Source organism: Coregonus clupeaformis, chromosome 12, assembly GCF_020615455.1.
Source record: "Coregonus clupeaformis isolate EN_2021a chromosome 12, ASM2061545v1, whole genome shotgun sequence".
In the NCBI taxonomy this organism is placed as follows: Eukaryota; Metazoa; Chordata; class Actinopteri; order Salmoniformes; family Salmonidae; genus Coregonus; species Coregonus clupeaformis.
Genome location: NC_059203.1, coordinates 42,732,308 through 42,755,879, shown reverse-complemented (window position 1 = coordinate 42,755,879; position 23,572 = coordinate 42,732,308). Strand labels below are relative to the sequence as shown.

At 43.2% G+C, this 23,572-nt stretch overlaps 1 protein-coding gene across 1 annotated transcript; it reads right to left on the bottom strand.

Annotated features, from left to right (window-relative positions):
- Positions 1-1,173: 1,173 nt before the first annotated feature.
- LOC121578246 (DNA topoisomerase 1) lies at positions 1,174-22,909 on the bottom strand. Its single transcript, XM_041892460.2, has 21 exons — positions 22,753-22,909; positions 22,276-22,300; positions 12,588-12,684; positions 12,170-12,278; positions 11,967-12,004; positions 11,769-11,852; positions 11,408-11,489; positions 11,220-11,314; positions 10,895-11,010; positions 10,663-10,784; positions 10,252-10,374; positions 9,920-10,107; positions 9,613-9,757; positions 4,485-4,628; positions 4,212-4,397; positions 3,993-4,061; positions 3,695-3,809; positions 3,337-3,464; positions 2,984-3,078; positions 2,744-2,893; positions 1,174-2,516 (listed from the first exon to the last, which is right to left on the bottom strand). Exons 1-21 carry the CDS (start codon positions 22,783-22,785, stop codon positions 2,414-2,416), a joined length of 2,247 nt encoding a protein of 748 aa, XP_041748394.1. The 5' UTR covers positions 22,786-22,909; the 3' UTR covers positions 1,174-2,413.
- Between the last annotated feature and the right edge of the window lie 663 nt (positions 22,910-23,572).

Below are 23,572 nucleotides of genomic sequence, written 5' to 3'. Positions count from 1 at the left end.
TTTGTAGTAGCGTATTAATTAATCTAGATCAATTGTGTTGAAGTAAGAATTGGCGAACGTGCAGAATTGGCAGGTTTTCCTTTTAAACAGTGTCATCTACTGGTAGAGGACAGTTGATACACTTTCTCAAAGTTAAAAACTACATGCCAACGCCCTACAAGAAAAATAAATTGGTGTTAGAAACTGAGCTCTTGCTTCGATGGCAGATTTGTCTATAATCATTCTTTCCAGCGTACTGTATTGGCAAGTTGTAATCAGAGCCACACGTACAAAAATGCTTGTGTATGTCTATGTCAATATGAAATGCTTGATCTAATGATAATCACTAGCTACTCTTGATATGGCATTTCACCTGTCCTTTGAAAGATTTTCCATTCTCAAGGCTAGGGATATGAAAGAATGCATAATAGTGCGTTTAAAGATTGACACATTTAGATACCTTTATCTTATAACACAATCCTTATATCTGCAGATGTTTGCCTTACTGGTGACATTTATTGAATAATTCAAAAGAACAGTATGCATCAGAATGGCCACAAAGGATTTACAAATTCATTATCAGTCCAGTCAGCCACAGTTACTGCTCATGTTGAATAGATCCCTGCTAGGAAGCAATCTCTCAAGCAGAAATTGACCATCTTGGACACCTGCACTCATGTTATGCTATACAAAATATTTCTTACTGTGCTTGACATCTGCACTTAACTGGTCTCACAATATGGTCATGGTCACTCTGCACACAGCAGTCTGTCAGAGGCTCAATTTGCAAGCTTCATCTTTTCATAAAAAAATGTTGAGGGTTGATAAAGAGATCCATGGCGTTAAAGAAGTCCAAACATGAGAGCCAGGCCTGTGCCAAACCCTGCCTGATCCCTCCTATAGCGACTTGTCCAAAATCAACAGGCAGTGGGGTGCTTCCTGGGGCCTCCTGTTCTCAGGGTAGACTGACAGCTTGTTATTACACTGGGTTCTGGGAACACAGGAAGCCTCTTGAAACATTACCACAGTACACCTAATTGAGAAATGTATGTTGAAAATTGACTGTCAGCAGGGTGAACATACTAGTGACGGATCCAACTTTAGTCAAGGAAGTTTGACACAAAAAAAAATCCCTTTGGTGCAAGGCCACAATAATAATAATACGCCACAATAACACAAAATAGACCCAGTGTGTGGAGTTGAGTGGTTTTATTAATTTTAAACCTACAATGAGCATAAAACCTAAAACGTGATTGAGGCTATGCCAGAAGAGGGAGTTTACTGCTACAAACACCAACTTTCCTCAGACATGAGTGGAATAAAATTCATGGATAATTCACATTGAAACTCCTGTTAACGTTCTTTGTCGTCAATCTTTAACACACATAAAATGACTGCCTAAATTGTAACATTGTTTTTGGCAAAGTTGATATCCCTCACACCCTTCAAAAAAATAAAAAAAACATTTTCCATGAATTTAAAATACATTAAAATACAGTCGTTTCTTTCAAGTAACTGATAAGGGAGTTTTTTCCCCCCCTTCTCGGAAACAATCAGAAATTATTAAATTAAAACCAGAGAGAGACAGGGCTATGCAGAAAGAGTCAGAATGCTGTCAATGCAAGGGGAGAAAAATAAAATTGGTTCACATTTACATTGAAAATAAGTCCCTGATATATACCGTAAAACAAATGATTCACATTCTGCCTGCTTAGGTAAATATTGACATGGGTTTAGCATTTCCCCCCTTGCTTGTCAAAGCATTCTTGTTCATGGTACACAATCGACATAGTCCAGTTTAAAACATCACACTCACCAAACACTTTCATGGTCTTTTCCCCCTCACAACTCTCATACCTAGAGCTCACATTTCATTTTCTCAAAAGGCGCATGGGTGTACATAAGGAATTCATTTGATTTAACCTTTTTCTTCTATTAAAATACAGAATCCATTAATATATGGGAGGGCTAAAAATACAGACCAAGTGAACAAAAAAATTAAATACACAAAAGCAGTCGTTTTTTGTTGAATACAGTAGCTATAGGACCCCAGAGTTCAAAGTTCAGACGTCTTCAGGTCGTGCGTGTGGCTGAAGACGAAGAGGGACAAAAGGCAAAAAAGCTCATCCACTGGTTCTCATCCAATCATTGGGATTACCGTTTCACCTTTGGGTGTGGGTATAGTTCAGCCATCGAATCTGACCTCAGACCTTCAGACTAACCCACCTCGTCCCCCCTCCCGCCAGCTCATCTGTAATACACCCTGACCCCTGCTCTGTCCTTCCTTCCTTCCTTCCTTACCATGATTGTTGAGTGCACACTCATTCCCCTATTTTCTTGTCAGGCTGGCCATCGGGTGTAATCGGTTAAGATAAAAACAAGTATCCAGTCAAATAAAATAAAAAAATTGCAAAATTAAAACCGCAAACGGGATTTAAAATTCATAGTCGTCATCTGCCATGTCGATAGCCCAGGCAAACTTTTCACGCTGAGTTTTGTTGTAGATCTTCTCGATAGGGATGCCCCACTTCTTACACCTAGGAAGGAGATGGCAGAAGGGGAAAGATATTAGAACGATCAACACTCCAGGAGTTTACGCACTCAACACCAAACCCCTCAACTCACTATCTACTTTTAACTATTCAAAGACACAGCCACATGCGTCACATTTACTAGAAGAACCGTGTGTGTGGGCCAAGGGACGAGCAATGCCGGGTGCAAGACGTTGTGCATGTTTGTCAACAGGTTTGCGGTCGTGTCTCACCAGGCCACAGAGATGCGTGGGTCCAAGTAGTTGAGTTTGGAGGTGCCTAGAGCGATCTGCTTGTTCTCCTCGCGGTCTGTCGCCTGCACCTCTAGCTTCATCAGCTGCTCTTCTAGCCTCTCCACAGCCTTCTTCTTGGTCTCCACAGCTCTGGGGGAGCAAGGGAGGGAATGGCTACTTCTACATCCCAGCACAAAAGTACCAGTGGATGCCTGAGGCAAATCATATCTTCATACTTACTTTCTGGACTTCTCGTCTCTCCGTACTTTGAGGTCAGCCTTGGCGCTTTTCACGTCTCCCTTTGCGTCTGAGAGCTGGTCCTTCTTTGCATCAATCTGATGGAAATATTATCAACGTTAATAATCTTGAAACTAAGGCCATGTATAGCTGGATTCTTATTATGTGGCTATAAAGATATTACAGAGGCCAAGTATTCCCAAAAGAACCAAGGGAAGAGTATGCGTCCAGCTGACAAACACATCTAAAAACAAAATCACTAATAAATCCTAAACAAAAGCAATAGTCTTTAGTTTCCTTTTTGTCCCATCCGCAAAGCGCCGTTAGACTGGCCGTGTCTCCTCCCCGTGACTCACTTTAGTCTGGAGGTTCTGCATAGACTTCTCAAAGGTCTTGGGTGGGGCTCTCTGATGGTTACACAGGATGGCCACGGCTCTGTTGGCTCTGTTGTACGACAGGATCTTGGCTGGAAGGTTCTCATCAGCTACAAGTAGAGGAGAAAATGGACATTGTTACAACTGTTGCTATAAACTGTACACCGTACGACAAGTCACCAGCTGCACACATATCTCCAACATTCTGGAGCCCTTATGTCTTCCATGCAGCACCTCCCAGGTCCCACCTCTGGTCATACCAATCCCAAAATATGTTTTGGGCAGGTTGTGCATTCTCAGACCCTCTGCCCCGGGTGGGCTCATGGCCGTGGCGACTTACGGCTGGTGAGCTCCTTCAGCTGCTGCTGCAGGGTGATGGAGGCGTTGTAGGTACGGAACACTTTAGCCGTCAGGCCGTCCATCAGCTCCTGAAGGTGCTTGTTCAGAATGGAGGTCTAGAGAGATGAGAGGATGGAGAGAATGCCACCATGAGAAAATATGACTGATGGCAAGAGGGGCAGAATTACGAGACAACATCCAATTCCCACGTGTGTCTTAGAGCATTTTCTAATACACTGCAATTCACAAGTAATGCGAATTGAAAGTCCTTCCTCACAAAAGTCTTGTTTTGTTCTTACATTGAGCCGGTCAAAGAGGTCGTCCTCCGGCTGCTTGTTCTCCATGAACAGCTGCAGGTTCTTGAATACCTAAGGAGGACAGTATATTTACAACTCGTAAGAATAACAGGGAGCAAGCATTCTCTGAAATGAGAGGAATCTGGAAACCATTGTAGTTCAACTACAGTGTAAATGGACAGAGAATGTTATGAACCAAATGTAAATTCTTGATGTCCTTACCCTCTTCTCCACTGGGACTTTGTTGTAGTAGCGGATGGAGTCTTTACCCAGGAAGTCAAACTCCACCACGAACTCCTGGCCATCCTTCTCGGGGTACAGGTTGATGTGTTCCACCCTGAGGGAGCAGCAGCCCACTGTGTCCGCCGACTCCCCTTCCTCCTTCTCGTTACCTGCTCTCAGAGCCAGCTGGGGCACAGCACCACAGGGAACATGTTACAACCAAACTTGGAAGTGTGTGTGTGTGAGAGAGAGAGTGAAGAGCAGCAGTCTAACCTTGTCGATGAAGTAGAGTGCCACGGCTCTCTGTCGGATTCTCATCTCCTTGGACTTCCAGTCCTCACGGTACTGGTTCCTCAGCCGTTCCACACACTTCTTCAGATTTCGGGCCGTCTCATACTTCTGCCAGTCCTTTTCTCCCTGCGGACCAACACAAACCACCATTACAGCACTCAGGGGGAAGAGACGAGGCACAACAATGAAATATATACAGAATTGTTGCTAGACAGATTCATCTCTCTCCCTCCCATCCCGGAGGACCTCAGCCCTAGGACCATGCCTCAGGACTACCTGGCCTGATGACTCCTTGCTGTCCCCAGTCCACCTGGTCATGCTGCTGCTCCAGTTTCCACTCTTCTGCCTGCAGCTATGGAACCCTGACCTGTTCAAAGGACGTGCTACTTTGTTCCAGACCTGCTGTTTTCAACTCTCTCCCTCTACCGCACCTGCTATTCAACCTCTAAATGCCCGGCTATGAAAAGCCAAGTGACATTTACTCCTGATGTACCAACCTGTTGAACTTCTACAACCACCGTGATTATTATTTGACGCTGCTGGTCATCTATGAACGTTTGAACATCTTGGAGAAAAATCTGGCCTTAATGGCCATGTACTCTTATAATCTCCACCCGGCACAGCCAGAAGGGGACTGGCCACCCCTCAGAGCCTGGTTCCTCTCTAGGTTTCTGCCTTTCTAGGGAGCTTTTCCTAGCCACGGTGCTTCTACATTGCATTGCTTGCTGTTTGGGGTTTTAGGCTGGGTTTCCGTATAGCACTTTGTGACATCTGCTGATGTAAAAAGGGTTTTATAAATAAAATTTGATTAAATCAGTAAATGCAATGTCCTACAAAAACATCCCAGCGCTAGGCCTATACAGGCTAGTTGTTGTAGGCCTATTCACTGCAAATGGCGCACTCCGCGGGCACACCAGAACTATACACTACATTGCCTACTCCTAATGTAAAGTGGTGCCATGAACTCAATATTGAGAGGTGAGAAATAAATAATATACGCTCACAGAAAGCTGTGACTATCCTCTCTAACTATAACAGTAGTTGCTTTGAAAACGGTCTTTCCCGCAATTGCATTTGGCGCAACGGTCATATGGTTGTGCTTATTAGAATGCACCTCTCCAGACTCTCGACACTCAGAAATTGGAGTCGACTTGCAAGGAGTAGACTAACTACGTCATCGTCTTTAACGTTGGAAAAATGGCAGAGAAAGGGAAGCGACAGCAGAAAAGTCCTGTATGGCAATACTTTGAGAAGTTAAATGAGAAGGAAATGCAAACTTTGCGAGGTGGAATTGAGATACAGTAATGGTAGAGGTTTAATGCTTAACCATCTGATTAGGGACGCACCGTGAGACCCAAACCGTTGCTGGCAGCCCTGTAACGTTTACGTCATTTAGCAGACGCTCTTATCCAGAGCGACTTACAGCTAGTGAGTGCATACATTATTTTTTATACTGGCCCCCCGTGGGAATCAAACCCACAACCCTGGCGTTGCAAACGCCATGCTCTACCAACTGAGCTACATCCCTGCCGGCCATTCCCTCCCCTACCCTGGACGATGCTGGGCCAATTGTGCGCCGCCCGGTCTCCCGGTCACGGCCGGCTACGACAGAGCCTGGATTCGAACCAGGATCTCTAGTGGCACAGCTAGCACTGCCTTAGACCACTGCGCCACTCGGGAGGCCTACTAAGGTTCTACTAAGCTATATGGAATTGTTTTAAGAAGGTCATACCAAGGATCATTTTGCTATTTGATTTAGAATTTTAAGACCCCTTGAAGTATATTTTTTTATATAAAAACCTTATTTGATGAAAATGTGTTTGGCCTTACTGCTATTAGCCCATACAAACGCATTGAATAACATTCACTACATGGAACAGATAGTCCCCCCCAAAAAAATCTAAAGGAAGTTTGTTCTGAAGTGTAGGTCCCCCATCAGAGATAAAATGATGAAGGAAACATTTGTAAAAATAAAATAAAAAATTTCGGCACTAAACAGTCCCCATATATACACTTCCATTAATTGTTTTAACTGGTACCAGGGGACCTTCAGACGAGTCTTGTGATGCCTGTGCGTCCTAGAGCAAAGCAACCGACATGTACGTGTCCGTGAGAGTTTCACCTTTCCACAGAGGGGTCATGTTATTGTGTAGCCCAAACTGTTAGGACGCTACATACAGAAGTTGTCAGATCGGCTGTACCGACTTCAGACGAGTAAAAACAGAGAACACCATCACGAGAGTCATCTTTCCATAGAGGGGGTCATAATAGTTTGTAGGCCAAACTGTTCGGAAGCTACAGACGAGTTTGTGAGAAGACCGATTTTCGGGATGTCTCATGGTCTGACAAACACCACTCCAGCTCTTTCACCGCAGATGTGCGACATAGGCGGATGGGGTGGACGGACGCATCCAATGCAAAGAAATCTCTATCTTAAACTGACAGAATTGTATGGGGATTTTTTAAAATTATGCCATTAGATTTCCGTGGGGCAGTTTAATAACCCTTTAGAACCCATAGCGGCTGTCGATGGCCTTTCTTTAAATTACTATAGCGGCCGCGAACGGCCTTGTTTTTCTAACAAAGATATGTGTCAATATTGCAAAATTAACTTGCTAACAACCTGCTGTCGTATTCGCGTGGTTGTCGTCCAACCAGAAACAGGGTATACTGTCATTTGACTAAGGTTTCTTTTAACTTCATTACGCAAAATGACGGCGCCGAAACGGACACTACTTTTCACTGTGAAAGAGGCTGTATTTATGTTGGTTGGTGATACGGATTCGAACACGTCCTTGCACTTTGAAAAGCGATGATGTCGAGGTGACTAAAATAAGTAAACCGCAGATATGTTTGGTGTTATCGATGTTTGATGGAGTGAAACTTGGGGAATAGCTCTCAGATTAGGAAGTCATGTCATGATAACTTGGTTGGTACAGGCGAGCACATCAGCGGTGGAGCTAGAATGAGTTCCCTCTTTCTCATGGAAATTGTTGCAGCGTTTAGCTGTATATAGTCAGCTAACTAGTTGGTTGTTTAACTAGCTAGTCTGTCAGGCAAGAAAAGCTGTGTAGCGGTAAATAGGGCTGCGCTCACAAAGCATCAACTTCATCTGTCACTTTCACTAGCGAGCCATACAGACAACCAGCTAACTCACCACCAAAATGAAGGCTTGTCATTCGTTTTTATCTGTTGGGCTTAGGTTATGATTTGTCATGTTTGCTAGGTGCAGATATTCATAGGCTATACTTTGCCTCGTTTTCCTATTATTTGACAGCTTAGCTGTCATGTTAGGGTAGTAGACGTATGCGCAGTGGCGCTCATATGTTGAGTTCGTCATTTGTTTACATAGCCAACTAACAAGTTACTTGTTTTGTCCAGTTTCTACCGATGCAATTAATTAGGAAACTGTCCCAGCTTCGTAACTAATCAGCTAACATTGGCGAACTCTGTAGTTAGTCTGTCAGGCAAGAGTTGGTGTGTGTGCGCGCGCAAGAGAGAGAGAGGCATGTAACTATCACCATTTATTATGGAAACCCCTTATTAGGAAGAGAGAATGTGTATGGTTGAGAAAAAGAGGAAGGAAGAGAGATCGTGTGACAAGGGAGAGATTATGTTCCTGACCACAATTATCCTATTTGTTGCTCCTCTCCCTCTGTTACTCTGTTCCTCTAGGTCAGTGAAAGTGAGGGAAGTGATGTGGAGAGTCAGGGCTCAGCAGCAAACGGCAGGCAGGGAGGAAGAGTTAGAGATGATTGGAGGGATAGAGACGTGGAGCGAGGAAGAGGAGAGGAACATGGAGAGGAAGAGGATGAAGCAGAGGGAGAGTACAAAGCAAAGGGAGAAGAGAAAGCAGAGGGAGAGCACACACGCACACAAGTGTGTCTGCCCCAAGTCTCACCATTCACCCTTGTACCACACAGCCTGCGCCTTAAGTGACAGTGGCTTTGGAGTTGTTGTGTAATGGGTTACACCAAGAAAATGGGCGGGGTTGACCATCTTGACCAACTGAGGAGCTATGACAATGTAGGACACACAGGCACAAAAAAAAATGGTGGGAGTATGTGTTTTGGGGGATGCTCAACATTGCCATCATAAATGCGTACATTGTGTGGGGGATCCTGCAAAGGCCCCTTCCCAGAAACCGCAGGCGCTGGTCCCTGAAGACATTCAAAATGCAGCTTTGTGCATTCACTTTGTGATATGGCTACAGTGGCAGGAAGAGGGGAGCCAAGAGTGTGGCACCAGGTCGTGTGGACCGAGTTGTAACTCATTTGAAAGCAGGTGAAGTTTGAAGGGCGCAAGAAAGGGTGTGTGGTGTGCATCCGGAGTGGACGCAGGCCAAAGATTGGGAGATGTGTAGAAACCTCCTTTGGGTGCTCTTATGTGTTCTGTGCCACTTTGCAGGATGTGGCCGTGCTTCCAGAAGTTCCATGACATGTTGTAGGCTAAATGCAAACACTAAAGTAAGAATCGTTGTCAATCAAATAGCCTAATTTGTGGGGGTTTTGAAATACTTTCTGAATATTGTCCTCTGCTCACATTCGATAATTGTATTTATATGTAAATAATATTTATAAGTATAATATATTACACATTTTGAGTGAGTAATTTAGTCAAATGTACTACAATTGAAATGCTGTAGGGTTTGTTGTTGAGTGTTAATCGTTTTTGATAGTGAGTGTCTTTACACAATGGAAGACTAAATGAGTGTTATTCCTATTGACATGAATGTGGTGTCATATTAAAGAAGAGGTTGTACTCTTTAAAAGTAAGTTCACTTGTAATTGTCATTTGTTCTTTGCTTTTGAGCCATGTCTGTTTGTTTGAAATGTGTGAGAAAATGAGCTTCATCTTGAACATTCTCAGTAATCTACAGCAGCATTTTTGAATTCTATTGGAGTCTAAAGGGTTAAACATTAATAAAATGTTTCCATTTGTCACATCCCTAGTTGCAAATGCAAGTGTTTTGGTCTCAGTTTTGAGCCCTGGCCATTGGCATCTCAAGTGAGAGTTCATTAAAAGTGACTAAAAGACCCCTCTCCCCCCTCCCCAATATCACTGCATCCACTATGAGCCATAATGAAGATGCCCCTACTAGTCAACCTACCTTGATTCTGGAGCTGGGGTTCAGCATGATGTACTTGATAGCGCCTTGGATGTTCTCTGTCCACGACACCAGCCAGGTCACCTTGTTGTCATGACGCACCTCCTTCCATTTGGTGCCAGGGGGAGGCTTGGGGTGCTTGGAGCCCCTGTGGAAGAGACAGACAAAGTCTTCAGATATACAAATCTGGTCCAAACAAGCAGGTCATGGGTCAATGTAATCAAGAAAAGGGCAAAGTACTTGTAGAAAACATTACATTTTCTTTCATTATGTTCATATTGCCACCTGCAACCAGGAACCCCTCACTCACTTGCTGCAGTTGACAATGATGTCCTCAGGGCGGATGCGGCGCTTCAGCATGCCCATCTTGGGGTGGTCTCCTCGGCCACGGAACAGACCCGGGGGCTCAATGCGAAAGTTAGCGATGCGCTCCTTGTGGTTATCCATGATGCAGAAGCCATACTCTTGGAGGAGGCGCTCGTTCTCCACTTTGATTTTCTACAATAAGCAGAGAACCAGAGTCAAACCAGTTAAATCTGGGTACAGTTGTTAGCACCCAGGATCAGCCTGAAGATACCAGGTATTACCATTCTCTACTGGGGGGGATATAAAATAAAAGCACAAAGTATTGTTCTAGCTCACCAGTTTATCATCTTTAGTCATGGCCTTTCTGGCCTCAGACTGTGCCTTGAAGTATTCCCCCATCTCATTGAAGTTACACTTCTTCAGGTCTGTGATCTTAGACTTCTCCTCTGAGGTCATTTCCTGTAGGAGAGGGGACAAAGTTAGACAAGTCATGGATCGTGTGTATGGAATTACTGTAACATAAAAAAAATATATAGGAGAGAATTTTAAGCAATTAAATTAAAAACCCTATTTTTAAAAAGGATATATATAGATATATATATATGAGAAAAAAACATGGGGGATTGGAAGTGATGCAGACGATTACATTGATGGAAGTTACAATCTGCAATATTAAAGCTGATCTAGCCCCTAAAATAAAATAAAAAAATTGCAAACCCTAAGTATACAGCCTTGAACATTCCCTACCTTTCTCCAGTCTTTGAAGAAGTTTTTCCGGAAGGCGTCCTTGGTAGTGTACTCATGGTCCAGCATTTTGGCAAAGAAGGTGGCCACCTCCTCAGCCTCTGGGCTGAGCTTCATCTGCTTCCCTACAGAAAGATTCCAACCGACTTGTTAAATCAGCCAATCCCACCATTTCCACTGAGCAACTTACACACATAGATAGAAAAAATTAGCAGCACTTGAGTATTAATCTTACCATCATAGAAAAATCTGACATTGCTGGGAAGAGGTTCATAAGGTGCTGCCATGACTGGGCCTTTATGTTCCAGAAACCTCCATTTGGAACCGTCTGTTGCCCTCTCCTCTTCCCACCTGTAGTCCAACAGGGTACAACAACATGGATTGATGAGAAGGAAATTATTGATGCACAAACAAATTACTTTGTCCAACAAAGATACACAGAACATCCATATTTTAACCATCACCATAACAAGAATTCCATAACAAAGAGCCACTCAGGCAGTGTGCCTTCACGGCAACTCTGTGTAGCAACACAGCTGGAGGGCAAGTATAAAACTTACCATTTCCACTTCTCCTCAGGCTCCTTCTTTGCTTTCTTTTTCCCGTCAGCAACTTCCCCTTTCTTGTTTTTTTGTGTCTTTTTGGGCTTGATGTCCTTTACAAGAAACAAACAGAAGAAACGCATGAGTCTCCTTTCTCTCAAGGGATCATTGAAATAGACCCAATATGAATCTAAAGATGCCCCTACCTCATCATCTTGTTTCCTCTTCTTTGCCTTCTTGTCCACTCTGTCATTTTCAATTTTTATTTTTTTGGGCTTGAATTCAGTTCTGAAAAAACAAAAACACCTTATAAAAGGAGGCCTGAATGCAATGGTAGATTCAACAACTATCTTGGTCTTCTCTACGCCATAGCTATACCAAAAGGAAGCTGGGAAGTTCTTGCAAAGCCAACAAACATTAGATTTCCAAACACAATTCGGACAAACCAGATGGGGTTGGTCTACACATGGCAACTAAAGCTAACAATCTTCATTGTACAAATGTAACAGGGCCAAAGACTGAGGAATAAATGGGCCAGTTGACAGAGGTCAGTCCAGATCTACTTACTCATCATGGTCACGCTCTCTCTTCAAGGACTTGGGAGAGTGGTAGACGTCATCATTGTCCGGCTCAGACTTAATGAGAGGAGGGCTGGTGATAGAAATCGAACATTTAGATTCATTGTGCATTTGAAATCAGATATGTAACCAGCAATTGTATGCAGCACAAATGTGAAATGTACAATACATAAAACTAAAAACGTACCTGGCAAAGCCATTCTCTTTTTCCTTCTTTGGCTTGATCTACAAGATGACAAGGAATAGTTAAAAACATGCATATTGTTAAGAGCTATAAACACAGGTTTTCACTGAAGACGAGACTGGACCAAAATTTGACAAACTGATTGGCATGTCTAAACCAAAATGGCAGCAATGCATCCATCTCTATTGGACAATTAGGGCCCTCACCTCCTTCCTCTTGTCTTTTTCCTTGTGTCTGTCTGTGCTGCCATCTTTGTGCTTAATTCTCTCCTTTTCCTTTTCTCTGTGCTTCTTTTCCGAGAAGTCCTTATGGTCACTGGAATTTGACAGATTACAAAAACATTACATCAGGATCAGTTACCAGCACGAACATACCAATAGGGAAATCAACTAACTAGAGAATATGTTTGAGGATTTCCTAAAGCAACAAAAACAGTGACTCTTGCCCTATGCCCATTCATGCACAACCTGCTTTTCAGACACATGACCATACAAACACCAACATTAAAGAGCTCGTAAAAGTAAATGTGTCAATTACTGCCCCAGTGGCGCACTAGGTTTCCCCTTCCATTGCTAGACAGCCCCATTTACCTATGTAACCCTGCTTAAGAGTGGAGACTCATACCTGTTGCCATATTTTGATTTCTCACGCTCCTTGTCCTTCTTGTGGTCCTTGTGTTTGTGTTCTTTATCCTTGTACTTATCTTTATGCTTGTGAGAATCTGCAAAAGGAGAAAGTTATTAAAACGAGAAATAAAAATGGCTAAATAATGATGACCATAGAGCGCAATAGTAATGGCATAATTTTTTTATTTTATTTCACCTTTATTTAACCGGGTAAGCCAGTTGAGAACAAGTTCTCATTTACAACTGCGACCTGGCCAAGATAAAGCAAAGCAGTGCGATAAAAACAGAGTTACATATGGGGTAAAACAAAACATAAAGTCAAAAATACAACAGAAAATATATATACAGTGTGTGCAAATGTAGCAAGTTATGGAGGTAAGGCAATAAATAGGCTATAGTGCAAAATAATTACAAATAGTATTAACACTGGAATGATAGATGTGCAAGAGATGATGTGCAAATAGAGATACTGGGGTGCAAATGAGCAAAGATAAATAACAATATAGGGATGAGGTAGTTGGGTGGGCTAATTTCAGATGGGCTGTGTACAGGTGCAGTGATCGGTAAGGTGCTCTGACAACTGATGCTTAAAGTTAGTGAGGGAGATAAGTGTCTCCAGCTTCAGAGATTTTTGCAATTCGTTCCAGTCATTGGCAGCAGAGAACTGGAAGGAATGGCGGCCAAAGGAGGTGTTGGCTTTGGGGATGACCAGTGAGATATACCTGCTGGAGCGCATACTACGGGTGGGTGTTGCTATGGTGACCAATGAGCTAAGATAAGGCGGGGATTTGCCTAGCAGTGATTTATAGATGGCCTGGAGCCAGTGGGTTTGGCGACGAATATGTAGTGAGGACCAGCCAACAAGAGCGTACAGGTCACAGTGGTGGGTAGTATATGGGGCTTTGGAGACAAAACGGATGGCACTGTGATAGACTACCGTATTTTCCGCACTATAAGGCGCACCGGAGTATAAGCTGCAGCAGCTAAATTGAATGATATTGAATGATGTGTACATATATAAGCCGCACTGGACTATAAGCCGCAGGTTTTTTAATGTTTAATTACCATATGTAAGGGTTCGTGCACAGAGGGGATTGTCGGGAAAGAGACAAACTGTCTCGCTCTCGTAATGTCTGTCTGTCTTGCTCTCGTTCTGTCTCTCGTACCACTCTCGGTTCCACTTTTACTTTTGCGCGCTACCTGTCTCACTCTTTTCCGGCCTCCAGCTTTTCCTGCTGGAGCCCGCCGCTTAAAGGTGGGGGGCGCGGACCGGTCATAGAGCCCATAGAGTTAAAGTTGGTGGACTGTAACCTGTAAAATCCATAGATTTAGGAGGTCTTCTAGTGGCCGTTAGCTGTAAAAATCCATAGATTAGCCGCACCGTTATATAAGCCGCAGGGTCGAAAAATGGGGAAAAAAGGTGCGGCTTATACTCCGAAAATTACGGTACATCCAATTTACTGAGTAGAGTGTTGGAGGCTATTTTGTAAATGACATCGCCGAAGTCAAGGATCGGTAGGATAGTCCGTTTTACGAGGGCATGTTTGGCAGCATGAGTGAAGGAGGCTTTGTTGTGAAATAGGAAGCCGATTCTAGATTTAACTTTGGATTGGAGATTCTTAATGTGAGTCTGGAAGGAGAGTTTACAGTCTAACCAGACACCTAGGTATTTGTAGTTGTCCACATACTCTAGGTCAGACACGTCGAGAGTAGTGATTCTAGTCGGGTGGGCGGGTGCCAGCAGCGTTCGATTGAAGAGCATGCATTTAGTTTTACTAGTGTTTAAGAGCAGTTGGAGGCTACTGAAGGAGTGTTGTATGGCATTGAAGCTCGTTTGGAGGTTTGTTAACACAGTGTCCAATGAAGGGCCAGATGTATACAAAATGGTGTCGTCTGCGTAGAGGTGGATCTGAGAGTCACTAGCAGCAAGAGCGACATCATAGATATACACGGAGAAAAGAGTCGGCCCAAGAATTGAACCCTGTGGCACCCCCATAGAGACTGCCATAGGTCCAGACAACAGGCCCTCCGATTTGACACATTGAACTCTGAGAAGTAGTTGGTGAACCAGGCGAGGCAGTCATTTCAGAAACCAAGGCTATTTAGTCTGCCAATAAGAATGCGGTGGTTGACAGAGTCGAAAGCCTTGGCCAGGTTGATGAAGACGGCTGCACAGTACGGTCTATTATCGATTGCGTTTATAATATCGTTTAGGACCTTGAGCGTGGCTGAAGTGCACCCATGACCAGCTCGGAAACCGGATTGCATAGCGGAGAAGGTACGGTGGGATTCGAAATGGTCGGTGATCTGTTTGTTAACTTGGCTTTCAAATACTTTCGAAAGGCAGGGCAGGATGGATATAGGTCTTTAACAGTTTGGATCTAGAGTGTCACCCCCTTTGAAGAGGGGGATGACCGCAGCAGCTTTCCAATCGCTGGGGATCTCAGACGTTACGAAAGAGAGGTTGAACAGGCTAGTAATAGGGATTGCGACAATTTCGGAGGCTAGTTTTAGAAAGAAAGGGTCCAGATTGTCTAGCCCAGATGATTTGTAGGGGTCCAGATTTTGCAGCTCTTTCAGAACATCAGCTGTCTGAATTTGTGTGAAGGAGAAGCGGGGGGGGCATGGGCAAGTTGCAGCGGAGGGTGCAGAGCTGGTGGCCGGGGTAGTGGTAGCCATAATGATGACCATAGAGCGCAATAGTAATGGCATAATGATGACCATAGAGCGCAATAGTAATGGCATAATGATGACCATAGAGCGCAATAGTAATGGCATAATGATGACCATAGAGCGCAATAGTAATGGCATAATGATGACCATAGAGCGCAATAGTAATGGCATAATGATGACCATAGAGCGCAACAGTAATGGAGTCTTTCTGTAGGCACCAACTCCGCCATTGTTCATTGGCAAAGCATATGGGTAAATAAATGGAGTTTTTGGATAAAAGCCGCAAAGGCTTAGGAGATCTTATTAGTTTTGTTCTTTGAGAATCTTCAACTGTCACTGTGTGAATTTTGAAGCATTTGTGTAATAAAAAAAAGCACAAAGGCTTCATAATTTATAAAGGTCATTTTAACTGACTAATATCTCAGAACAAAATGTATAAGATCTCCCAAGCCCGTGTTAACCTCAGACCTTATTTTTCAGGGTTTATCCCAAACCATATTCTTCCCTCATTCATTTTCCCCATAGGAATGGCTGATCGAACCAGAGGTAACTCATTTCCGGGTTTTAGGACTACAAGCTGGCGAGCTCTATTGCCAAAGGAATAGGAAACATTCGTTAAAAATATCCACCTTCCTTAAACTTGGCAGGTGAAAAAGGCCAATACTAAGAACAAAAGACAACATCTACCGAACCAGGAACAACACCACTCTAAACAAGTTCAGACAAGATTCCCATGGTGAAAACTAAAACGATTAATTAAAAAACTAAAAACAGGCAGTGTGAGAAAATAAATATGCAACATAAATATGCACGTGCATAAAAAGACATGGGAAGATTCTACAATGTTGTAAAGTCTGAATGACTAGATAAGCGCTCTAAGCTCAGGCCAGAGCACTCATCCAACACCTGGGTGTGAATCTGAATACTGCCTGTCGGATTGTGTTTGTAGTGGTAGCATATAGAACAGGGCCATCTTATCCAGTCAACTTGAGGCACATTTGCATTTTGGGGCCTTTGTTCATGACAGATCAAACACTGTCAATAGAACACCCTTCACAAATAAAGTTGACAAATTCAGGTCAGACTAAGGATTGGGAGTACTGTGGGCAGATGTTCAGATGAAGTTATGAATTTGTGCCACAGACAACGTGGGAGAGGACGTGCCTTACATGGTAAGACAGCTCCTCCTAGTGCCCATTCACAACTAAGGTACATGTTGACTGGAACACAGTATCAACATGAAAGAAAAGGGGGAGCAAGACAAGTTAACAGGCCTAGTCCATCTTCATTCAACCAAACTCCTACAAGAAGCAACAGTAGCTCAATGATTTCCAATCTTCTCTCTAGTTGACACATACAACACAAGCACTTCAGAGTCAAACAAGAGTTGACAGCCAAATAAACTTAATTCGTTAAAATTACTATCATGCATTGCCATCAAGGCATGTTTTGAAAGGTGAGGCTTAAAAATAAGTGACTCAGTAACAAGGTGCTATGCCCCACAGCAAGCTACTGGTTCAGACACCAAAAAACTAAACAGATTGCTGATTGTCAGATCATGAGAATAATATTAACACTATCACCACCGATAAATCTACAATAATCGAGAATTTCAACAAGCATTTTGCTACAGCTGGCCATGCTTTCCATCTGGCTACCACTAACCCGGCCACCAACTCTGCACCCTCTGCTGCAACTTGCCCATGCCCCCCCCGCTTCTCCTTCACACAAATTCAGACAGCTGATGTTTTGAAAGCGCTGCAAAATCTGGACCCCTACAAATCAGCTGGGCTAGACAATCTGGACCCTTTCTTCCTAAAACTAGCCGCCGAAATTGTCGCAACCCCTATTACTAGTCTGTTCAACCTCTCTTTCATAACGTCTGAGATCCCCAGAGATTGGAAAGCTGCCGCGGTCATCCCCCTCTTCAAAGGGGGTGACACTCTAGATCCAAACTGCTACAGACCTATATCCATCCTGCCCTGCCTTTCGAAAGTATTCGAAAGCCAAGTTAATAAACAGATCATCGACCATTTCGAATACCACCGTACCTTCTCCGCTATGCAATCCGGTTTCCGAGCTGGTCACGGGTGCACTTCAGCCACGCTCATGGTCCTAAACGATATTATAACCGCGATTGATAATAGACAGTACTGTGCAGCCGTCTTCATCGACCTGGCCAAGGCTTTCGACTCTGTCAACCACCGCATTCTTATTGGCAGACTAAATAGCCTTGGTTTCTCAAATGACTGCCTCGCCTGGTTCACCAACTACTTCTCAGATAGAGTTCAGTGTGTCAAATCGGAGGGCCTGTTGTCTGGACCTATGGCAGTCTCTATGGGGGTGCCACAGGGTTCAATTCTTGGGCCGACACTTTTCTCCGTGTATATCAATGATGTCGCTCTTGCTGCTGGTGACTCTCAGATCCACCTCTACGCAGACGACACCATTTTGTATACATCTGGCCCTTCATTGGACACTGTGTTAACAAACCTCCAAACGAGCTTCAATGCCATACAACAATCCTTCAGTAGCCTTCAACTGCTCTTAAACACTAGTAAAACTAAATGCATGCTTTTCAATCGAACGCTGCTAGCACCCGCCCACCCGACTAGAATCACCACTCTCGACGGGTCTGACCTAGAGTATGTGGACAACTACAAATATCTAGGTGTCTGGTTAGACTGTAAACTCAACTTCCAGACTCACATAAAGAATCTCCAATCCAAAGTTAAATCTAGAATCGGCTTCCTATTTCGCAACAAAGCCTCCTTCACTCATGCTGCCAAACATGCCCTCGTAAAACTGACTATCCTACCGATCCTTGACTTCGGCGATGTAATTTACAAAATAGCCTCCAACACTCTACTCAGCAAATTGGATGTAGTCTATCACAGTGCCATCCGTTTTGTCTCCAAAGCCCCATACACTACCCACCACTGTGACCTGTACGCTCTTGTTGGCTGGTCCTCACTACATGTTCGTCGTCAAACCCACTGGCTCCAGGCCATCTATAAATCACTGCTAGGCAAATCCCCGCCTTATCTTAGCTCATTGGTCACCATAGCAGCACCCACCCGTAGTCTGCGCTCCAGCAGGTATATCTCACTGGTCATTCCCAAAGCCAACACCTCCTTTGGCCGCCATTCCTTCCAGTTCTCTGCTGCCAATGACTGGAACGAATTGCAAAAATCTCTGAAGCTGGAGACTCTTATCTCCCTCAATAACTTTAAGCATCAGTTGTCAGAGCACCTTACCGATCACTGCACCTGTACACAGCCCATCTGAAATTAGCCCACCCAACTACCTCATCCCTATATTGTTATTTAATTTGCTCTTTTGCACCCCAGTATCTCTATTTGCACATAATCTCTTGCACATCTAGCATTCCAGTGTTAATACTATTGTAATTATTCTGCACTATAGCCTATTTATTGCCTTACCTCCATAACTTGCTACATTTGCACACACTGTATATATATTTTCTGTTGTATTTCTGACTTTTTTTTTTTTTTTTTTTTACCCCATATGTAACTCTGTGTTGTTTTTGTTGCACTACTTTGCTTTGTCTTGGCCAGGTCGCAGTTGTAAATGAGAACCTGTTCTCAACTGGCTTACCTGGTTAAATAAAGGTGAAATAAAAAAAATAAAAAATAAAAAAAATATTGTATTTACAACCAAGTAGGATACAGATGCAAGATTAAAGTTTGATTCTACTGAGGCCAAAATAACTATTAGTTAGGGATTGTAGTAGGGATGTAGGCTATAGGTCTTACTAGCTATGAAATAATCACATTTCAACAAATTCTATCATAGTATTGGGGCAAGCACTTGCAGAACGTGCACTGATGTTTACAAATACATTGTAATAGGTTGAGGGTACATCATTATAGCTTTTCATGTAGATCTTAAATCCAATATATCAGCGCAAATCAAGGAATAAGTAGGTCTTCTTGTACAGTGCATTCGGAAAGTAACTAAACCCCTTGACTTTTTCCACATTTTGTTACGTTACAGCCTTATTCTAAAATTGATTTAATCTACACACAATACCACATAATGACAAAGCAAAGACAGGTTTAGAAATGTTTGCAAATGTATTAAAAATAAAAAACTGAAATATCACATTTACATAAGTATTCAGATCCTTTACTCAGTACTTTGTTGAAGCACCTTTGGCAGCGATTACAGCCCTGAGTCTTCTCGGGTATGATGCTACAAGCTTGGCACACCTGTATTTGGGGAGTTTCTCCCATTCTTCCCTGCAGATCCTCTCAAGCTCTGTCAGGTTGGATGGAAAGCATCACTGCACAGCTATTTTCAGGTCTCCCCAGAGATGTTAGATTGGGTTCAAGTCTGGGCTCTGGCTGGGCCACTCAAGGACATTCAGAGACTTGTCCCGAAGCCACTCCAGCGTTGTCTTGGCTGTGTGCTTAGGGTCGTTGTCCTGTTGGAAGGTGAACCTTCGCCCCAGTCTGAGGTCCTGAGCGCTCTGGAGCAGGTTTTCATCAAGGATCTCTTTCTTTGCTCCATTCGTCTTTACCTCGATCCGGACTAGTCTCCCAATCCCTGCCGCTGAAAAACATCCACAGCATGATGCTGCCACTACCATGCTTCACTGTAGGGATAGTGCCAGGTTTCATGGTCAGTCCTTTACGTGCCTTTTGGCAAACAATAAGCGGGCTGTCATGTGCCTTTTACTGAGGAGTGGCTTCCGTCTGGCCACTACCATAAAGGCCTGATTGGTGGAGTCCTGCAGAGATGGTTGTCCTTCTGGAAGGTTCTCCCATCTCCACAGAGTTACTCTGGAGCTCTGTCAGAGTGACCATCGGGTTCTTGGTCACCTCCCTGACCAAGGCCTTTCTCCCCTGATTGCTCAGTTTGGCCAGGAGGCAAGCTCTCGGAAGAGTCTGGGTGGTTCCAAACTTCTCCATTTAAGAATGATGGAGGCCACTATGTTCTTGGAGACCTTCAATGCTGCATACATTTTTTAGTACCCTTCCCCAGATCTGTGACTCGACACAATCCTGTCTCTGAGCTCTATGGACAATTCCTTCGACCTCATGGCTTGGTTTTTGCTCTGACATGCACTGTCAACTGTAGAACCTTATATAGACAGGCGTGTCCCTTCCCAAATCATGTCCAAGCAATTGAATTTACCACAGGTGGATTCCAAGTTATAAACTTTTTATGGATGATCAATGGAAACAGGATGCACCTGAGCTCAATTTCGAGTCTCATAGCAAAGGGTCTGAATACTTACGCAAATATGGTATGTTTATTTTGTTATATATTTGCTAAAATTTCTAAAAACCTGTTTTCACTTTGTCATTATGGGGTATTGTGTGTAGATTGATGAGGGAAACAAATATTTTAATCAATTTTAGAATAAGGCTGTAACGTAAGAAAATGTGGAAAAAGGGAGGTGGTCTGAATATTTTCTGAATGCACTGTATACAGGGAAAACTCTTAACACCCCGAGTCTCCATTGGACCCCTGTATTCCATGTTTTATCAAGGTAGCAGGTCTTGTGCGCCTTGACATAGGCTGTTCTGACCAACGCTACAATATGGATAGCCTACGCTACTATACGAGGAGCCACTACAAGATGGTGAGAACCAACTATAGGGTACTGTAATAAAAAGGCCCCCCATTTCAAAATAGTTGCGAGCAGGGCATTTTTCTGAGACCAGGAAAGGTAGTTCTGAGATGTGCCACATTAGAAAATGGGGTCAATGCACTGTTCTAACAACTTCATATCCGAATTAAGAGCGATGGCTTCTTAGCATGTCAAAAACCCACCCCCTATCTGAAATTAGAAACTGATCCACACAAGACTCATCAGGAAAGATGATTAGTCTGTCAAAAGCTGTCGGATGTTGAGGCAGCCAACCATGCTGTCCCAAGGCCTAGAAGTGGAGTCCTTCTTGTCCATAGGAAATACATTGTCATGTGAGAAGTAAACACATTCTCCTGAATTGACATGACTTGTTTGATATTGTTCAGGTAGAGAATCTTTCAGAAAAACAATGTTTATTTAGCAGCAAGGGGAAGCGCGTAGCTTGTGAAACCTCAAAAATGTCATTCATACTTGTTAAATACCACTGCTGGGTTTTTACTTGTTTTAGGTAGACCTCAGTAGCCATGTGGGTCAGGCCATGGCAACAAAGCTATCAAATCAATGAATTCAGTCATTTAAAAAATATCCAACTGACATGTGGTAGTAACATATGTATTGCCACAATAACTTGTACAAGAAGTCTGGCAGGGTGTTCCTTAAATACCTCACTTCATTGGTTTACAACTAGCTAATGTACCTTTTTATGAACAGTAGCTATCCATAATAAATTCGGATAAGACTGTACCAGAATGCTGTTTAAGCTAAATTGGGCTATCACGGATGATTGTCCTCCTTTCAGCACTGTGAATCATGTCTGATCCAAACGCTCCTGCGTGTTTCGCCTCCATATCACCGCCATCTGCACTTCAGCTTTGTTTTCTACAGTCAGAACGCTAGACAGAAAAAAGAAAATGGCGCAGAGACTAAGTCCTCAACCCCCAAACCCTTACTTTCAGACCCGGAATGTGGCATTTTAAGAAGGCCAACAACAAAATCTAATTTGACATACCAATAAAACACATCCAGTTCTTTATGAATCTGTGCTCAGATCGAGATTATAAAATGTCTAAAAACTATTAAAGAGCCATCCATTTGAACAATAGGCGCTTGTGAGTGAGGCTGAGGACTTAGTCTCTGGACGCCATTTCTGTCCTTTGCTAAACTATCTGTCTGGCTAGCGAACTAGCACATGCTAACGAGCTAGTAAATAGAGTCAGAAAACTTTAATGTCCTCAAGAGGCCATTCATTTTGCAATAGTCAAAGTACATACAGGCAAGATCACATATTAAAATGTATAACGGATCGCTAGCTAACTGTGCCGAGTCTGCGGACAGGTCAGAATTCGAAGGAGAAAAATCATTGTGACATTTCAGTTTGACACATTACACTTACCATTGACCCGAGAGCTGGAGTCGATCTGCAAATTTTAAAACAAAAATTGGTTAGGTATCTCAGTTGATGGCTTGCTAGCTAGATATTTCACTTTGAACTTTCTGTCTAACAACAGCTACCTAGCGTAACGTTAGCTATCTAGCAACCCTGATGGCTGGCCAGTGACTGGTCTTAAATGGCTTTCAACAGCAATTAGCTAGCCTAGCAAGCTAACGCACAGTGTGCCTTAGCTAGCTAAAGTTAGTTTACAATTGTGTGGACATATAACGTTGACTACATTTCACTCTGAAAATCACACCACACGATTAAAAGTATGACAACACGTAACTATTACTGTCACATTTATTGCAGCCAATTATATTCAGTCGATTAGCTAGCTAACGTTAGCTAGCCAAGTTAGTGTAGCTGAGGCAAATACAACAGCAAGCGAGTTTAATGTCCTACAAAGCTGACAGTGCTAAATATTCCAACTGTTACCTGGCTAACATTGTGAGAATAATCCCCACTCATTTCCAATTCTTGATCTGTTAAAAACAATGTGTGAAACCTATTGGAGGAAAACGCCGGCGAGGTGATACGGGCAGTATGAAGAAAGAAACAGTTGTGCAAAAGATTTAAGTCCGACTTCTATGAAAGTGCGCATGCCCATGTCTTTTTAAATGGGTGGGGAAAATGCGTTGGCCAATTGTAGCCCCTCCCTCTAACCGTGCTCTTCCGCCCATGTCGTTTCGTATTTGGTTTCAACAGAACATGCATTCCGGTAGGCATACTACTGTAACCAGCTAGAAGAAAGAGGCCACACAGCACCAAACAGCACACGTCAAAGGGCCATATTATCAGATAGAGGTTCCTTTGTGCATTAAAACAGAATACCGTAAAACTTCAATTAATACCCCAGAATTTATTTGCTTCATTCCAGTGGTGTAAACTACTAAAGTAGTTTTTTGGGGTATCTGTACTTTAACTTACTATTTCTATTTTTGACAACTTTTACTTTTACTCCACTACATTCCTACAGAAAGTATGTACCTTTACTCCCATACATTTTCCCTGACACCAAAAAGTACTTGTTACATTTTGAATGCTCTGGCCTTTTAGCCACTAGAGGCCTCTATCATTTGGTCATGGCTCACATCAACACCATCATCACGGAAACCCTAGACCCACTCCAAATCGCATACCGCCCCAACAGATCCACAGATGACGCAATCTCAATCGCACTCCACACTGCCCTTTCCCACCTGGACAAAAGGAACACCTATGTGAGAATGCTGTTCATTGACTACAGCGCAGCGTT